The sequence below is a fragment of the Gorilla gorilla genome, chromosome 2 (assembly GCF_029281585.2).
Source record: "Gorilla gorilla gorilla isolate KB3781 chromosome 2, NHGRI_mGorGor1-v2.1_pri, whole genome shotgun sequence".
Lineage (NCBI taxonomy): Eukaryota > Metazoa > Chordata > Mammalia > Primates > Hominidae > Gorilla > Gorilla gorilla.
The window spans coordinates 135,693,407-135,713,691 of NC_086017.1; the positions used below are offsets into that span (position 1 = coordinate 135,693,407).

The following is a 20,285-nucleotide window of genomic DNA, read 5'->3' on the forward strand; positions in this document are numbered from 1 at the left end:
CAAACTCTCCCATGTGCCCTGTTCACGATACTGAATTATGACTCAGCCAGTTCCCACCGCTCAACCCAGAACAGCAGCTGTCGGTGGGGCTGCGGAGCCCACAACACAGCTCACAGCAGAAGGCAGAGCAAGGAAACCACGGAGTCCTGCACTTGGGATGTCGCCTCAGAGACCAAAACAGTAGAAGGATTCAGAAGTGCACATGAAACCACTGCCCTCTGCCACATAGAAAGCCAAGGGGAAGCTGCGCCACACCTGTCTGACAACAACCCTACAGGGCAGAGGGTCTGCACACCTGCATGCGCAATGCCCAGAGAAATCCAGTACTTTAATGGTGCTTCCCCAAAGACACAGCAGCACAGGAAGAGCAGGCAGCCTGGCACTGGATCAAGGCCCGGAAACCCGTGGTGCGATCTGCTAGCAGAAGCAGCTCACACATGCTGAGACAGACAACGCAGACAGCCGGGAAGCAGAACATGTGGCGGGTCCCTCTCTTCAGGTGGTGCAGAGGTTTGAGGAGTGGGGGGATGCCTTCCTTGAGGAAAGAAAGGCAATTTCCTGTATTTCTCAACTCATGCTTGGAAAAGTGACACAAGTCTGAGGTCTAAAAGAAATCAGACAATAAGTCAAAAGAAAGCGAGTCAATTCTGCAGGAACTGGGAGCTGGGAGGAAGCAAGAGGAAACCCTGACAAAGTTGTGCCTGACTCTGGGACTGGGGAATTTTCCACATTTTACAGGTGTCTGCAGCAGCCTCTACTGGGTCTGAGGCTTAAGCCTGAGCCAGAAGAGACAAAAAGGCAAAATCAAAGGCCCTGAGCAAAGGAGACAGGGCTGTGACCAAGTCCTCTGCAAGAAGTGGCACTGGCTGGCACAGATGGAAGGCAACCTGGATCACCTCCCTCCAGTCCCATGCCTCCCTGCATCTCCCAGATGTGCTCTCTGAGGCCTGGAGAAGTCAACTGGCTTCCATGGAGGCAGCCGATAACAGAAGAGGCAGAGCTTTAGTAAGGAAAACATGACTCTAAATTCAGTGCCTTCCTAGGTTTGGAATGTATTATTTAAAAAAAAAAAAAATTCAACAGGCTGTGTGCAGTGGCTCACACCTATAATCCCAGCATTTTGGGAGGCTGAGGTGGGCAGATCACTTGAGCCCAGAATTTCAAGACCAGCCTGGCCAACATGGACAAACCATGTCTTTACTAAAAATACAAAAAAATTAGCTGGGCAAGGTTGCAGTGAGCCATGATAACACCACAGCACTCCAGCTTGGGCGATAGAGTGAGACCTCTTTTCAAAAAAAAAGAAAAATAAAAAAAATTGTTTTAAATAAATAAATGCAGTGCCCCTTACTCAATAGTGCATTATTGCTACTTCCCAGAGCACACAGTCACTGAGTAATAAAAAGGGCACAGAATTTCAAACCAACAGAACTGGTTCATATTCTGGTTCTATTCCTTACTAAATGCAATTAGTCCCTGTGATACTCAGTTTCCACCCCTGTAAAATGGGAACAACCCTTATCAGAGTCCTACCAATATACTGTAGGATTCTGGTAAGGATCCTCCAACAAGAATCACGGCTCCTCTGAGGCTGTGGTCTTCATTTTAGATAAGATATTCTGGCCAGGGAAGAATAAAGGTCTCAATTCCTGCCAAAAAAATTTTATTCAATACATAAATTTACCTTGTTTGCTTTAAGACTTATTCATCCAACTATTTTTGAGAGGAAATAAATGCTTTAAAAATTGAACACAGGCAAAATTAAGAGAATCAGGATTAAAACAGAAACTCTGTCTAAAGAATACAAAGGATAAGTGCCAGGGCTCTAGCAGTGGAGACAAACAGGGAAACGCATTGGGTTGCACTGATTTATTTTCTAGCTGACGAAAAAAAGCAGCACATAGAATACTGTACAGCCAGCATGTACCCAGCCAAGCTCAAATGTACAAGTAACTTCTTTAACCTGACAGCCATGAAGAAGAGCAAAGTGATAACTGACAACTTGGGACCCAGAGCTTCCAGGCAACTGCTCACCCTCTGTCCTCCCTAGGCCAAGGGCGTGCCCTGTTTTGAGAGAAGAGGAAAGCAGCCATATTTCCAGTCTGAACCACACATCACACTTCCGCCTGTACAATTTCAGAACAAACAACTTAGAGTCAACTTCTAGAAGGTCCTGGCAGAGAAACCATTATTCTGACCATAAAAAAGTATAAACAGGTTCAATCATAGGCTCTGGATAAAGATAAGAAATTACAGGCAGTGGCATTCTCCAACTCCAACCCAGCCAGGAACAGTGCATTAGAAAAAATGCCCGCCTTGACGACAGAAGCATCCCTTAGCTGTGGATGCTGTTAGATGGCCTCTCACAGCAATGTGACCTGCAGGGGATAAATAAAGCAACTCAAAACCTCCATTCATAGAAACAGGGTCCTTATCATAAATGGAATGAATCCTAAATAGAAACAGGTAGTTTCCTTCTTTTTGCAAAGAACAACTTTCCAAGAGCAGGCCACAGAGGTGGATTTAAAGTCAGACATGTGAATATTCCATACCCCTAAATCCCACAAGTTGATAACTAACAGTCCATTCAGGGAAACAAGAATGAGAATAAAACCAGAGTGAGAATAAAACCAGGACAAAGAGCTCCCTGTGGCGCTGGGAGATAGGCCTGTTATCAGCTCCATCTCCAGGGCACAGGGTCAGGGGAAGTAGAGCGTGCAGCGCTGCCAGGGAATTGCCTGGCCAACTCCAGCCCCTGTGACGCACAGAGCCAACTGCACAAGATTCCAGGCCTTCTCCCTCTGTTCCACTGTTTGCAGGATTCAGTGGAAGGGCCTTTAATCTGGCCAGATCAGGAGGAGACACAGCATTCAGTAAACAAAGTAAGGGATACTTAGGACTTACAAATGATAGCCAAGATCTGCTTCAAATATGGGTGTGGTTGGGAATACAAATGCAACAAGACTGGTCATGAGTTAGTAATCATTAAAGACGAACAATGAGTACATGGGGTTTCATTTCACCACTCTTTATTCTGAAACTGTTCCAGAATAAAAAAAAAAAGAAATCATACATATTCACTGTGGAAATTTAGGTGAATATTAAACAAAAAGCCAAAGAAGAAAATAAGCCTATCACCTATCAGAAAAATATAATCCTGTCACCTGAGACAACCACTGTTACCATTTTGTTCCATTTCCAATCTTTTCCACATTTTTTCTTTCTTTTGTTTGCAAAACAGAAGTATACCGTCCATATTGTTTTATAACCTGCTTCCCATGCCAATCTTAATTTGTCTTACGTATTATTCTAGAAATTCTTAAAACATAAAACATTGGGTTGTATCTTCCCTAAGGACAATTTTTCCTAGAAGAGGGAGCCAAGAGAGAGCAAAGTTACTATTAGAGCCATCTGATACTAATACCTTACATATTAATCAAGTCATTACAATTTTTTTTTTTTTTGAGACAGAGTCTTGCTCTGTCGCCCAGGCTGGAGTGCAGTGGCATGATCTCGGTTCACTGAAAGCTCCGCCTCCGGGGTTCACACCATTCTCCTGCCTCAGCCTCCTGAGTAGCTGGGACTACAGGCACCCGCCACCACGCCCAGCTAATTTTTTGTATTTTTAGTAGAGACGGGGTTTCACCGTGTTAGCCAGGATGGTCTCGATCTCCTGACCTCATGATCTGCCCGCCTCGGCCTCTCAAAGTGCTAGGATTACAGGCGTGAGCCACTGCGCCCAGCCTCAAGTCATTAAATATTTTAAGTAGTATGACTGTTGCGTAGTCTTTCATCCAAAGGTAGTCCATAAACTACTTCCAATTTTTTGTTACCATAAAGCTGTGGTGAGCCAGGAAGGATGACATGTTTTATAAGTAGGTGATATCAAGTGAGAAATAAATTGCTTAGTACGCACCTGAACATAAACTGACAGCACAATGGAAAAGAAAAGGCAAAGAGAGATGCTGGAGGCTCATCGGCTGCATAATTCTGAGCAATTATTAACTTTCCAGGTATTCCCTTTTGCAAAGGTCATGGTGAGGAATAAAGAGCAAATTTCAACAGGTATAAGCCTGAAACTTGCTCACAAAGTGCCTCTCCGTCAACAATAATTCACCAGGTCCAGGCAACGAATTGAGAAAATCTGCTAGCATCGCCTCTGAAATGCTTGAGTCTTGAAATACTGTGTTTTCAAAGGGTTGAAGATTTCATCCATCAGGGATGGCACAGGAAGGTTCCATAGACATAGACTGGATCAAATGGCTTCTCAAAGACCACTGTGGTCCAAGTGATCAATCATGCCCTTTCAATTTATCTAATTGAATAAAATATACTCAGACACTGCTTAGGCCTGTAATTGGGTTCTTTCTCCAGAGAAAGATAAATTTCTCTCCCAAAAAAAAGAAAATCCATAAAATCCTCAAGGTGGGGAGATGAGGGGGATCCTATGTCTTCTCTGCACTATTTTTTTCCCTACCAAGAAGCAGAATTTGGCTGAACGTCTGTGGAGAAAATGCCTCCTATAGTCAATATCTGAAAGTCAGTCAAAAATATAATTTTTCTTTCTGAATCAAATTCATAAACTATTTTGTGAAACATTTGAAAGGTTCAGGACTGAATACATTCTAACCGTGTTTCCATGTGTCTCTCTCAGACTGCTAAGAGACACCAGGGACTTCTGAATCAAACCATTTGGCTCTGGCCAGTAGCTGGGAAGAGGCCACACTGCAGCCTTCCTGGATAGGAAGCCACTGCTACCTTCTTCTCCAGGAGGGGCCCACGGACTCTGTGATGGGCAGAACCACAGTGGGATCAAGAGAATGGCAGATGGCTGTTGCTGCTTTCTTTACATTTTACCTTCTCCTTATCCATTTCCTTCTGCCATTTTGGTTTTTTATTTCAGAAAGGACAACTGGGGTTTTCTTCCCATCTTGTCAAGGATTGAGTGGAGAAGAAACAGGAGTCTGTGTGACACACTAGACTCAAGCTCTGAGGTCAGAAACTGTGTAAGTGAGCAATTAAGTGCTTATCACTTAATAAGTGAATAGCAGCTGCCATATGCAGGCTCTCTAGACTGAGTTCTAGCCTCTGACCCTGCCCTCCCCAAATGGAAGAGTCCCCACCTATTGAGGAATCTGCCTGAATTTTCAAGAAAGCATTACCAATTATTCACACTCTATTGATGACCACTATGAAAAAATACGAAATGTATGCACAAAGACTAAGAAGAGACACAGATTTTTAAAGTATATGTTATGATAGTGAATTTAAGAGTGGTTTTTTTTTTTGTTATTGTTATTGGGTTGTTTCAACAGTAGAAAATTATTTTAAGACTATGTTATCACCAAGATTCCATTTATATATTTTGCTAAGATTGGAACCTCTCGAAGCATGAGTTCATTTCTGATCTAAGTCTAGGCCCTCCCTCTGGATTCATATATCACAGAGAAGCAGGAGGAAAACAACTAGAATTGCAACCAAAGATGCCACACAATTCTTTTTCTTTTTTTTTTTTAAATTTGAGACAGAGTCTCACACTGTCGCCCAGGCTGGAGTGCAGTGGCACAATCTCCACTCACTGCAACCTCCGCCTCCTGGTTCAAGCGATTCTCCTGCCTCAGCCTCCCGAGTAGCTGGGATTACAGGCACCCGTCACCATGCCCGGCTAATTTTTTTGTATTTTCAGTAGAGACAGGGTTTCACTATGTTGGCCAGGCTGGCCTTGAACTTCTGACCTCGTGATCCGCCTGCCTCGGCCTCCCAAAGTGCTGGGATTACAGGCGTGAGCCACCACGCCCGGACTCACACAATTCTTTTTCAACTGGGTTTCCCAAGAGAGCAATCTCTAAGGTTTGCCAAAATTGGTCCAGAAAGCTCTACAAGCTTCTATGCCTATGACTTGACCTTTACTTTTTTCCCCTGAAAATAAACCAAAAAGCCAATGTATAAATGCAGACAGCTGTCTTCTGGCAGACAGTACTCCATTGCACACAACCACACCCTGACACAGAGACACAGACCAGCCCAATCCATTCCCGAGCTCCGGCTGATTTGACTGCTGTAGATGTCCCAGAGGTTCCACTGAGCTCACCCTCTGACTTCAGAGTGGTCAGGAGCCACATGCTGGGGCACTCAAAGACTCCTGCAGGAAGTACCAACACCCACTGACGCTCTCTACCTTGACCTCCCCGTGCAGGGACAGGACCAGAAAGGAAAGTTACCTTGCAGACGGCTGCCTGGAGTACTGCATCAAAGCCCCCCTCAGGGGCATCTCGGTTCCGGGACACCCTCTGTTTCCGAACTTCCTCATTGAAGCTATCCACTCTGTCTGTGAGAGGCAGCAGATGGCGGAACCCAAAGGAGGGCACGCAATTTGGAAACAACTTGTAACTAGAGAGAAAGAAGAGAAGAGTCACTTTTCCATCATTGTCTGTAAATCTTAACCAAGTGTTCTGAGCATTCACTGAGTGCCTTGAGAGGCACCAATAACTATTTACCCAGCACCTACCACATGCCCCTAGGACAGGCACAGCGGAGAGAGCAAAGATAAATAACATAGTCCCTGTTCTCCAAACATCAGCCCTAAACTGCAGGCAAGGCAGTATATGCCAAGTTATAAATGAATGGTATGGACAAATGGTTCAAAGGAAACAGAGATAATAGTAGGCTACTGTGGTTGGAGGAAGACTTGACATAGGCATTGAAAGGTATGTGGGACCCGGGGTGTGGGCCAGCCTAGGCAGAGTGGAGAGGAAGTGTCCTCTGGGCTAAGGAACGTGGATGATGCCCAGTGAGGGCAATGTAAGTGCAGTTACTCCATGCAACCAGCTTCTACATCAATGTTGCTGCCACGCAACAAAGGATCACAGGATCACATAATCTCGTCATGTCAACCCACTCAGTGACCAGGACAAATGCTGAATGGAACACGAATGAAAACATCTTATCTGCTTCTTCATTCGTTTCTAAATATTGTACCAACAAACTATCAATTCTGCTAAATGCAATAAAAATTATTTAGAAACTAAGCATCTTCAAATGGAAAGTTATGTCTGGAAATTAGGAAAGAAGGAAGTATTACACATCAATAATAGGTTAATACCAAGCCTTTCTCCTGAAATATGGGGTGATCTCCTTTTCAGTCTCCTGTGGAGACTCCAAGTGGCCCTATTCCTGAAGAAAGTTACTTTCCATTATAGCTCTAAGAGTTTCAGCTTGATCTAGAACTAATAAAGTTGGAAGAGAGAGCTTATATTGTTTTACCAATGGGTTCACAAAGTAAAGGGAAGAGGGGAGAGTGTCCCAGCCAGAGAAGAGCATGTGCAAGCGTCCTGTGGCAGGAAGGAGCACAGAGCCCAAGGACAGAGGGAGGTCAGGGGGCTGTGGTGCAGAGTAACGGGTGAGGATGGGCGAGGAGGAGCCTGGGAGGCAGGCTGGGCCAGACTGTGCAGGGTCTCCAGCCATGTTAAGGAAGTCGCTCTTTCAGGATAAATGATGGAAAACGAGCACTAACAGGCCTGAGGGAAAGGCGTTATAGTCTAATTCAAGCTGCATACACGGGAAAGAAAACAGCCTTAGCAACAGCTAAGAGGACCCTGCCTTAAATGCTGTCAAAAAGCAGACTCACCAGGGCAGGTCTGGGCAGGCTCTCTTCTGTAAAGGGGCAATCTTTGGTTCTCTAAGGGGCTATTCCATTCCCTCTCAGGGCTACAGTCCCTTCTCCATCCACACAGTCACAACAGCACAGCACAGAGTCCCCAGCAACAGGCCCACCCTGCACAGAATCAATCAGCCCCACTTCTGTGATAGTCGCGCTCTCCCTCTCGGGGCCGGCGGCAGCAATGGGATGTCCCTGCCTGGCTTTCCTTTGTGTTTCTCCCTTCTCCTTTCCCGAAATCTTCATGAACACCTTGTACTTGGACAGGTGGAACTCTCTTTTAACCTCAGCCTCGGGCCACCCAAACTTTCCATTACCTCCTCATTTTGTCATGAAAAGAACAATCATGGAAATTACATTCCCAGCTGGAAGAAGGAACTGAGGTCCCATCTGTAGCTATTTGGCAAGTGGATCATAGGCCCAGAAGGAAGTAAGTCTATCCAAACTCTCCCTCTCTCTCTTCCTCCAAGATCCTGACCTCGCCTATGTGGCTCTGGCCCATGATTTAGGACTTCAGGTGTGTGTTTTACACTTGGTCCAGTTGGTTGCGGACAGGGAGGAAAGAAACTGAATAATGATTTCTGTTTAACCAGGAAAGCTGTGAGAAACTCAGCTACAGCTCAGCATGTTTTACCTCCTCCCTTTCACTCCCGCAAACAGCAAACAGCAACGAGCAGATACATTTTTACTGCAAAGAATGACTGTTAAGTAGTTAGGAATTAGAAAATAAGTTTGCCAGAGAGAAGCCTTCATTGCAGATAATTTACTATAACCAAGTCAGAGTCACTTAGGAAAAGAGCTTTGTCACACAGACGCTAGGAGTGTCTCCATTGACACCGGAAGAGGATGTCACCTGTGATGAGTTATCTGACTTAACACCAGAGCAGCTGTCTGAGTGGCCTGAAGATCAGGACGTTCTGGGGTCATGCCAGGAGACTATCCTACCCCTCTCGTATGTCTGTGCCGTGAGACCCCAAATAAGCGCCATGCACACAGAGTTACTAAATTAAGGATTATTAACAAGGGAGATAAAAAATAAAATATATATGGTTAAAGAACCAAGGGAGTGTCTGTATGTATAAAAAGTGAATCCAATTTGAAGACACCAGACCTAGGCAAATCCAGAAAACAATCTAATGCCTCAGGAGAATATCATGGATCAAGATGACATGGAAAGGCTCTCCATGTCATGGAACAGGAATGAAAACATCTTATCTGCTTCCTCTAACTCTAAACATACACAACTGCTGGATAAAATGTAATTTAAAATTTTTTAATATATAGCCTAGGCTGGAAGCTTAGAACGTAAATCCCAGAAACGAAGAGGAAACCATTCAATAAATGAATGGACCTTTCAGAAGTATTTGGTTTTGGCAAAAAAAAAAAAAAAAAAAGAAAAGAAATCACCAAAAAACAAATGAATGGACTTAAAAGAATAGGTGGGGGCTGGGTGCAGTGGCTCACGCCTGTCATCTCAGCACTTTGGGAGGCTGAGGCAGGCAGATCACCTGAGGTCAGGAGTTCAAGACCAGCCTGGCCAACGTGGTGAAACGCCATCTCTACTAAAAATACAAAAATTAGCTGGGCATGGTGGTGGGCACCTGTAATCCCAGCTACTCAGGAGGATGAGTCAGGATAATCACTTGAACCCAGGAGGTGGAGGTTGCAGTGAGCTGAGATCCCGCCACTGCACTCCAGCCTGAGTAACAGAGCAAGACTCGGTCTCAAAAAAAAAGGTAGGAAATGGGCAGGCACTCATGCCAAGGGCCCCTGCAATGGGTCAGGCCTTGACTGAGGCCCTACAGGCTTGGAGCAGGGTCTACCAGGAATAGATGCTGAGCTTCAGTCCTGCAGAGGGCTGAACACTGGAATAGGGCTGTCTGCATAAAGCCGAACAGCACAATGAGCTGCTGTGCCACTAAAACCAGAAACAGAAAAACTCCAGCTACTGGTCTAGGAAAGCAGCACGGAAGCTGACCATCTACCATGAATGAGATGAATTACCCATAAAAACTGTAACTCCAGGCCTGAGCAATTGGAATACACTGCTTTTAAGGTGAAGACATCTCCAATTGAAAAATTAACAGAAAAACTAGTCCCACGATGAACCTGGAGATTCTCGACAACAGCAAACATAAAACTGCTCTGCAGGGATGCCCCCACAACCTCCAAGGAAGAGCTAATGAAAAGCTTATAAATCGCATGAAAAACAATTCATGAAGGCATGTCAGCAGGTCCAATACACTGACTGGCTGTGGATCCACCTGAAGGATCCACAATTCAAGAAACAGAAACAGAATAATTTAAAATACTTTAGGCTGGGCGTGGTGGCCCACCCCTGTAATCTCAGCACTTTGGGAAGCTGAGGTGGGTGGATCACCTGAGGTCAGGAGCTCAAGACCAGCCTGGCCAACATGGTGAAACCCCATCTCTACTAAAAAATACAAAAATTAGCTGGGTGTGGTGGCACGTGCCTGTAATACCAGCTACTCAGGAGGCTGAGGCAGGAGAATCACTTGAACCCAGGAGACACAAGATGCCGTGCAGCCTGGACGTGGGGAGACAAAGCTCGGCCTGCTCACCAAGCCACAGTGTGCCCCCACGCTGCGTGTGCCTCCCCAGCTCAGAGAAGAGAGCTTCACATAACTCAGGCCCGAGGTTTCCTTCCACATTCTCATTCTTCACTGGACTTCCTGCCTTACAAGTAGCTTTTCAGTGTGCCTTGTACTCACTGTCAGGAGTTTTACTGTCTGCAACAGGCTCTGCCTCAGAGGACTTAGAGAGTGAGCTCTGAATAAGTAATGTGTCATAACTTTGAATATTTAAATGCTGAGCACCTAGAGCCAGCCCTTGATTCTCTGCCAGCTTCCAATCTAGTGTCTCGGTCAGTGGAAGGGCCTTGGAAGAATGAAAGTGGCGACACACCCTATCTGTCTGGAGACAGGGCCCAATTAGGACAGAGGTGAAAAGAAGCAAATAAAATCAGTATTCCAGATGAATTGAAAAAAGGCTTAAGGCTTGCGGTTAAGATGCTGTTGCTCCTGGTAAGCAGCAAAATTTCAACAAAAACATTTGGCACCCGGACTTAGCTGAAAAGGGCCTTGGAGACAGAATCAAAGTAGTAATAGTTCCTGTGGCCACCTGTCGCCAGGAGGAAGCTAAACCCAGCAAATGATGATGCCTAGTGCCTCTTCGTGGTTAAAGAATTTAGAGTTCATCTGTATTTAAAACTTTTTCTTGTCTGTTTTCCCACGAGTGACAGTTCCCAATACCTGAAAAGATCTAAGTCAGCTTCTAGGAGAGTATACAGAAGGATCTGGAGGGATTCAGAAGAGCCCATGCCACCAGCACACTAACTTGCTCCTATCACCCAGCCCAACTTGGAGCTAGGAGCTCTGAAGGCTACCAAAGAGGACTTGTGGAGAGGGGAGGGCTCAGGGATTTAAGAACAGCTCTCTCCCCTTGGTGGCAGCTGAAGACCAAGAATTGAGAATGGCATCACAAGACGGAAGGAGCTGGATCCCTGAGTTACTGCATGGAGAGCTGCCAAGGAAAGCAGCTCAGCCCTCATCAGATGTTGCACAAGCAAAAACAACAACAACACCAACAAAAAAATGTTCATTGTGTTGAGCCACTGAGATTTGGAGACTGTACGTTACTGCAGCACAGCCTACCATGATCCTCAGTTAAGCCCCTAGGACATGGGGGTAGGGTGGTTGTGGAGCAGGTACTATTACTCAGCCTAAGGTAAAGTATCTGTGTTGTAGTGTGATTTGAATGGGGAAAAAGGCATTATATTAAACGCAAACGCAGGCTGGATGCAGTGGCTCATGCCTGTAATCCCAGCACTTTGGGAGGCTGAGGTGGGTGGGTCACTTGAGGTCAGGAGTTCAAGACCAGCCTGGCCAACATGGTGAAACCCCATCTCTACTAAAAATACAAAAATCAGCCAGGTGTGGTGGCAGGCACCTATAATCCCAGCTACTCAGGAGACTGGGGCAGGAGAATCGGCTTGAACCCAGGAGGCGGAGGTTGCAGGGAGCCGAGATTGCACCACTGCACTCCAGTGTGGGCAACAGAGCAAGTCTCCGTCTCAAAAAAAAAAATGCAAATGCAGACTCTCAAAGTAGTTTGTCTGTATTCATATTCCAGCTCTACCCCTTGCTGTTTGTATAATATTGGGTAAGTTATTCTCTCTAGGCCTCAGTTTCTGCATCTCTAAAATCTGGCTTATACTTACCTTAGAGACCTCAACAGATTGTTATGAGATTTAAATGAGATAATCCACAGAAAATATTTAGTATGGGGCTTGACACTTAGTAAAAACTTAAGTCTTAGTTGTTTCCTATCTCATGACTAGTTTTGGACCTTACAACAGAAACCCTCACTAAAGTTAAATGTGGAGATGAGGAAAGCAAGAGTTGGAAGTTACCACTCACTGCAGTCACTTGCATAATCTTGACATTTAAAGAAACTCCTGAAAGACTAAAAAGAAAAGAAACCAACCTAGTAGAGGTTGTGTTGCATGGGCTGAAGAATGCAATCCCCTCATACAACCACCCACCCCAGCATGCATACAAACATCCCATGGCAGAGACCTGCTCACTAATCCTATTTCTTCTGATTCCTGGGCCTACAGCTACACTAGTTCCCAGCCTCCTGGCTCAGTCCTGTTCTGTCTAATAGCATGTGGGAGCGGGCATGGCAAAGGCCTATCCTCCTATGCATGACCCTCTAGGCAGCATGACCTTAGGAGCCATGTGTGGAAGATGGTAAAGCCTGGAAGATGGAAAGCACCTGAGTCCCTGAGTCACTGCTTGCAGGAGAAGTTCCATGGATGAAGAGACCCAGTTGGACTTGAGGAGCAGGAAATAAACTTCCAGCAAGGTTGAGCCATTATACACATTGTTATTATAGACTCTGTGGCAGCAGTTAGAGACACCTGTTTTCTAATAATATGTCAAATCTTTTCTAGTTCAGGTGTTTATGTTGAAAAAAAACTCTTACATTTAAAATAGGATTTTAATCTAATTATGTGAAAATAAGTTATAGTTATTTATAGAAAAACAACAGGGACAAATTTTGAATTCATTTCTCCCAAAGCACCTCAGTTACTACAAGCAAGGGGAAAGTTTAAGTTGCCCTGCCTGCTGCCTCCCTGATAATCTGGATCCATCACTCCCTGAGGACATTTTCTGAATTCTATTAATGTGAGCAAATGGTGCTGTGCATGGCAGGCAGGAAAATCAAGGGGTTGTGATCATTTTATCTTTACAACCTTGTGACAGTTCACTCACTTCTTCACACGTCAGAAAGGAGAGAATGTATGCTTATCATTAATCAAATTAAACGCCTAAGCCTGGCCACCCCTCCTAACCATGCCTTCCTTAATTCTTTCTTTGAGCTAAATTTTCCTGCTTCTCCATTCTCCCACCCTTAAGTACCCAACAGAAGGGCAACTGGTCACTTACCCAATGCATGGATTGGTCTGGTACCTCGGTGCCGTGTAGGAGAAAGGAGAGATGTCCTTATCAACAAAAGACCCAAATCCCAACCGGAAGTTGCTGGTGAGCTTCCTCATCTCCTCCGCGAGTTTGGTGCCCAGGCTCCGGATATTGTCCAAGTCATCCTTCATGGACAGGGAGAGGTCCATCAGGTAGTACAGGTCCACAGGATAGTCCTCCACCTGGCGAACCTGTAGCTGGAAGGTGGTCTTGTCACCTGCACCAACAGAGAGGCCACGTGTGTTAGAGGTTGTGCAACCTGCTGAGGGCTGAGGGATGGGATTTGCTTTCAAAGCTAGTTCGCCTCTTACTTTTCTTTAGTGATTGTGTGCCTCACAGAAGATTTTTCTTAGAAGTAAAGTGCCTGAAGGGAATACGGTGCTGAGAATGGAGGCCTGGGTTCTCCTTCCTAAACATTCGGCTTAGCACTTCTTTTTTTATTTTATTTTATTTTTTTGAGACAGAGTGTTGCTCTGTCGCCCAGGCTGGAGTGCAGTGGTGCGATCTTGGCTCACTGCAACCCCTGCCTACCAGGTTCAAGCGATTCTCATGCCTCAGCCTCCTGAGTAGCTGGGATTACAGGTGCCCACCACCATGCCTGGCTAATTTTTGCATTTTTAGTAGAGACGGGGTTTCACTATGTTGACCAGGCTGGTATCCAACTCCTGGCCTCAAGTGATCCACCTACCTCAGCCTCCCAAAGTGCTGGGATTACAGGTGTGAGCCACCACGCCTGGCCTGGGCTTAGCATTTCTAAGAAAACTCCTTAACAACCAGGCTCCTTGGTAGTGTTCTGTCTTCTCAGCAACAAAGACCCTTGGGTAATCAGTGGACAGTGAACCAGACAATTTCATGAACACAAACTGGGTGGAGAGTAGCCCACCAACCACATACCAACTCCAGAGAAAGACCCAGTCACGATGGGAATGTGCGTTTGAAACAAAAAGCAGGGAAGAAATGAACAAAAGAGGGGTGTGGGCCTGAGTGGGGAAGAACCAAGTTGGGGAGAGAGATGTGCAAGGCAAGGGAGGGCAGAGAAACAAAGATCGTTGTTTAAAATACCCCAGTGGGCAAAAATATGCATGCTTATGCCACATCACCTGTGTTTGTTTCTATTTCTCTCACCATTTACCAGACTAGTATTTACTTTGGGGGGCATATTTGATGTTTTGGGACATCACAGGCACAACTCATTATCATCAGAAACTACATATATAAATACAGGAAGACAGATTCCAAATTTTAGCTCTATCGAAAAAAGAAAACAAGAAGAAAGAGAAAAGACAGCACTAGATTTGTCTACCAGCTACAATAAGATAGCCAACAGGCAGAGAAAGGGGGAATTAATTCAGAGGAAAAGAACAAAGAGAAAAGCTAGTGTCTGGCAGGTGTGGCCTTTGCTGTCTCACCCTATAGAGTTCAAAGAGAGGCTCAAGTCAGGGCAGTAACTGGAAGACCCAGGCCATGATAATGATCTTGAAATCATTTCATAATTTCTAAAAACAAATCACTTAGAACCAACTTTAAGGCTCAACTCATACCAGATCATTCTATCTGCCTTGGGCTTATTAACCTTTCAGGAGTGCCAAGAGATGCCCTATTTATCCTGCAGTAGAACTGTCTATACATACTTGAAATTTGGAAAGATTCTTTGTGTGTGTAGAGGCACAACAGCAAAGGTGGCCTCACTCCTGCCCAGCGGGTCTACACCTGACTTGCCGGCAGCCACATCTCAGAGCAACCAGTCTTTCATCTCAAGCTGACAACTAGCAAGCTGAAGCCTTCTTTAACTTGCAGGGAACTCAATCCTCTATGCTTCCTCTCCTCCTCCCACCGTGACAACAAGGCATATTTCACTAACTAGATCACGAAGAATCCAATGATCAAAAGATTTTAGTTCAAGTTCCAGCTCTGTCCTTTGAATAGGAGTGCAACCTGGGCCACGGTTTCTTGAAATATAAAATGGAAGTAACAATGCTCACAGCATCAATTAAGCCTATGATGCGCTCATGAGGGAGAGCAGTGTTTTATGAGCAGTACAGGCTTGCACGGATGAAGTATGATTATGATCATTACTGCTTGCAGTCAGAGTGGCAGCTCTGAGCCTGCTTCCCCTGACTTGTCTTTGCGTGTACTGTTCTAGGCGCCTCAGGATTGATGGAGTTTGAGTTGCCTATTGGTATAAGCCCATTTTTTAAAACCATGGGGTGGGGGGAGGGGGGAGGGATAGCATTGGGAGATATACCTAATGCTAGATGACGAGTTAGTGGGTGCAGCGCACCAGCATGGCACATGTATACATATGTAACTAACCCGCACATTGTGCACATGTACCCTAAAACTTAAAGTATAATATAATAATTAAAAAAAAAAAAACCATCAGAGTCTGACTCAAACAGAGGAATGTTCAAGATTTTCTTCCAGAATGAATTCCAGGCTGCTACAGTATCTGCCTTTGGTCAGACAGACACAGCTTGTCCCGCCAGAGGGCTCCTTGGGTGCCACATCACAGTGAGGGAGGGGCAGGGAAGCGGGGGGAGTTGGGGGAAGAGAGCTCCCTCCTTGGCCCTTGCATGGGCAGACAACAGACCCCAAATGGACAGAGCCTGCAATCCTATTTCCTCTGCCTGATGCCAAGATCTTTTCACAGGTTTTCTGCATTTTCTGCCACCTGTCCCCCCAAGTTCCCACCTACAACTTATTTTATCCAAAATCTACTTCTTCTTTTTTACGAATTATAAGAAATTAAGAGATGGGCACTTTAAAACCAGGAAACAAATAACTGGCTTGGATTCTGGGAGGCTGAGAGGCATCTATGGGATAGAGGCTTGGAAGCAGGAAAGCTGGGTTTGAATCCAGACCCTGTCACCAAGGACTAGGGAGAACTCAGGCTCTCTTCAACTCACTGCTCGGTTTCTGCATCAGTCAAGTGGGGAGGATATTAACTATTGTAGGGATTAAAAGAGATAAACACCACACAAATGTTCCTACACAAAGAAAACTTTGGCCTGGTTTTCCCAAAAGTCAATTACTGAAGCAATTTCCTGTGAGGATAAAAAGAGAGACAGAAAATCCTGCCAGCAACTTGAATTTCAACAGCTACAGCCTTGGGCATACAAATTTAACCCTAAATTTTCCAGACATGAAGGCTGAGGGAAAGAAGGCATGATATATAGGTCCCTTTGTATCCTAAGAGGCTATCTATTCTGAAGCAAGAAACTTCTTGGCATTACATTCTAAGAGAAATTGATCAGTAAGAAAACACACACACACACACACACACACACGCACGCACACATCCCTTCCCAAAGGAAGGCTGCAGTTGTTAAAAAGAAATACTGTGCCATTTTTCCAGAAAGAGAGGGATGTAAGAAAGATGGTAATACCACTGATGTTCAGAATGAGGGTTTATTGCTGCCTCTAATATACTTGATTTTAAATGCCACAGACTCCTGAATAGGCCGTGGCAATGACAGAATGTTCTGTCAGCAGATCCTGGAGGGACTGACATTCCTGGTCAGATCCATGGTGTGGGCATTAAGCTTCCAGTGTACCAACAACTCCCCAAAAAGGGAGGCCTCTAACGTTAGCAGCCTGAAGGTGAAGCCATTAATGCATGTGAAGTGCACTTTCTGCTGAGAGAAGGTCTTGGGTATGTTTTCCAACTTTGGGCACACTTCCAGAACCATGCACGCTTAAGCACTCTCCTCCCTTCCAACTCCTTCCCAGCCACGCTGCTTTCCTTTAAAAACACCCGAGACTTTAAGCCAATCGCCACCTCCCGCTGCCCGGCAGAGTGGGAAGCGCTTCTCGCCTTTAATTTGCCTGTCTTGGTCTGTGCCCGTCTCTGGTGACACCATCCCGGCCCATGTGTCAGGATTCATCCTTCTCTGCTCCTTCCCTCTCCACTTAGGGTCTCTACAGGCTCATGTATCCCTGTAGCTATATCCCTTCTCTCTGGGGCTGTTCCACGTAATTCCTGCCAGCCTCAGGACCAGGGGCAGGACCAGAGAAATGGCAAACTCAAAACAGAAGCTGATCACCTGGCACCTGTGAAATGCTACCCCAGGCAGCCCCCCTCATGTCCTTCTACTTGTTCCTGGTTCCAGAGTACCCAGCTCCAACTGCATTTTGCACAGAATTTCTGCACTGCTCAGTTTGTAAGTACAGGTTCTTCCACTGTAATCGGGTATCAACTAGCATTCTATCTGAAATGTATTTTTAAAGCTTTCTTCTCTCTGCCTTCCCTTTAATAAAAAGTGAAAAGTTGGCATTTTCCTTAGGGATATATATCAAATGACAAACATTTCTAGAGAATGAGTTGAGAATTCCAGCAAAAACTTTTTTTTTTTTTTTGAGACAGGGTCTTGTTCTGTTACCCAGGCTAGAGTACAGTGGCACAACCACAGCTCACTGCAGCCTCAACCTCCCAGGCTCAAGCAATCCTCCCACCTCAGCCTCCCAAGTAGCTGGGACTACAAGCATGTGCCACCATGCCTGGCTAATTTTAAAATTATTAGTAGAGACAAAGTCCTGCCATGTTGCCCAGGCTGGCCTCAAACTCCTGAGCTCAAGTGATCCTCCCCTTCAGCCTCCCAAAGTGCTGGGATTATAGGTGTGAGCCACATGCCCAGCCTCAAAAACTTTTTCTAATTTTTATTTATTTTTTCTTCTTTCTTCTTTTCCCTCAGGTTTCCTGCCTTTGAGTCAAAAACTCTTAAGACTGATTTTGTTCAAAGTGTTAAGACAAAGCAGTACCTCAGCAAATAAAGACCTTTGCCATCCCAAAATAAATGCAAATGGTTTTTGATTCCCTAGAAGTACTATTCTGTGCTGGAAACTGAAAGAAAGAAGGGAAACATAAAAATCAACTCTATTATAACAGGACTACAACTGAACAGAAAATTAAGGCCCTGGTGCACACATTATAAATGAGCAGACAGCTCTTCCAGTCACTACAGCAGAAGGCACTTAGCATCCCAGGATTAAATCCAGATCTAGAACCAAATTATTGCCTCACTGGTCTAGAACAAGGATGCCAGGCTGTACTGCACCCCCTCTCCACCTCAGAATTGTGACTGTTGACCTATGGAACCAAGGAACAAGTCACCTGAAGACACGGTTGTCCTCCACAGTGTCTGCCTCCAAGCCCAGGGCTCGATACTTCTGGTTTCCTTTAAAATAACCCCTTATCCAGCCATCATCAAAAGACTTTCTTCGTCTATTTAAGCTATGTACACTGTCACCCAGGGTGGCAACTTTATTGCAGAAGCAATACCTAAAAACTGGTTCTTCCAAGTAGAACCTGGAGGGAGAAGGGAGGAAAAAAATAGGGGCTGGCAGGAAACCCAAAAGCAACCAATTACCTGTAGTTTAGTTAATAGTATTGTAACCATGTTGGTTTCCTGGTTTTGAGAACATACTTTTGTTATATTAAGATGCTATCATTGAGGGCAGCGGAGAAGGGTACATAGAACATCTCTGTGTTATTTTTGCACTTCTTGTGAGTCTAAAATTATTTCAAAATGTAAGAAAGCTACCAATCAAGGGTCATTTTTTAAGAGGTTAAAGGACTGAGGCCAATAATGACTTTAATAAACTATTCTTAATTGCTCAGTGTTTCAAAACCACCTTTAGCTTTTGACCATTCTCAATAAGCTTTACTTTCAAGTTTATGTCCTTTCTTAAGGATTTTATGCTCTTTGTTAATGATTTTTTCTAAGGTTCTTATCCTGACATGTAGTTTCCAGTACTGAAATAAAATGGAAAACATGATCCTATATTTACACAAAATCCTGCTTAAAGCTTGGCAGTCCTTCAAAAAGTTAAACATAGAACTACCATATGACCCAGCAATTCCACTCCTAGCTATAGACCCAAGATTATTGAAAACATATGTCCCCACAATAGTGTGTACATGAATGTTCATAGCAGCATTAGTCATAATTGCCCCAAAGTATAGGGTGTTAACTGTGGAGTTATTAAAAGAAAAAAGAATTGTCCCAAAGTAGAAACAGCCCAAATGTCCATAAACTAAAATATAGTATATCTATACATCCACAATGGAATATTATTTGGCCATAAAAAGGAATGAAGTACATGCTACAACATGGATGAACCTTGAAACATGTTGCTAAGTGAAAGAAACCAGCTAAAAGACCCACACATTTTATGACGTATAGGAAATGTCCAGAATATGCAAAACTATATAGAGAGAAAGTAGACGGGTGGATACCAGCGGCTGAAAGGGGAGGGTGGGAGACGGTAGGATAGGCAGTAACTGTTCACGGGTATGGGACTTCTTTTTGGAAAATGTTCTGGAATCAGACAGTGGTGTTGACTGTACAACCTTGCAAATATACTAAGAACCACTGAATTGTACACCTTAAGATAGTGAATTTTATGGTCTGTGAATTATATCTCAATTTAAAAAAATAAAAAATGTCCTGCTTAAAGTAGACAGAAATTCTTTTTAATTTTTATTTCCTTCCTGAGACTTACCTTGGAACAATTACTTTGCCTTCATGAAGTGTCTTTCATATTATGCTGAGGCTTGTCCTTGATTAGTCTGGGATAAGTCTGGCAAAGTCTTATATTTCACTCAATGAATAACTATTATGAGGCATGGGGGGTAGGGCAAGGAAGAAGACACAAAAGCATTTCTAAAAATATACAATGGAGGCCCAGCACAGTGGCTCACGCCTGTAATCCCAGTACTTTGGGAGGCCGAGGTGGGCAGATGACTTGAGCCCAGGAGTTTGAGACCAGCTTGGCCAACATGGTGAAACTCCGTCTCTACTAAAAATACAAAAATTAGCCAGGTGTGGTGGTGTGCGCCTGCAGTCCTAGCTACTCAGAAGGCTAAGGCATAAGAATCGCTTGAACCTGGAGGCTGCAGTTAGCTGAAATCACGTCACTGCACTCCAGCCTGGGCGACAGAGCGAGACTCTGTCTCTCTCTCTCTATATATAGATAGATATATGAAAAACCAACCCCTATATACCTGAAAGCCCTCCCTAGAGTCAGGGGGGAGATACCCTGAGGCAAATATGCATTTTGCATGACTGAAAATTTTGCTAACTGCCACATACCATTTTTCTCTCCCCACAAATTCTTCAGGTTTG

General features: G+C 44.6%; 1 protein-coding gene across 2 annotated transcripts in view; it reads right to left on the reverse strand.

The window, feature by feature from the left end:
• ITGB5 (integrin subunit beta 5) overlaps positions 1 to 20,285 on the reverse strand; it is a 124,301-nt gene that overhangs the window by 71,914 nt on the left and 32,102 nt on the right. For both annotated transcript variants that reach the window (XM_019023742.4, XM_055383844.2), the window contains exons 4-5: positions 13,129 to 13,378; positions 6,222 to 6,390 (exon numbers count right to left, since the gene is read on the reverse strand). In XM_019023742.4, coding sequence (XP_018879287.2) covers positions 6,222 to 6,390; positions 13,129 to 13,378 — 419 coding nt within the window. The remainder of the gene's footprint in view (positions 1 to 6,221; positions 6,391 to 13,128; positions 13,379 to 20,285) is intronic.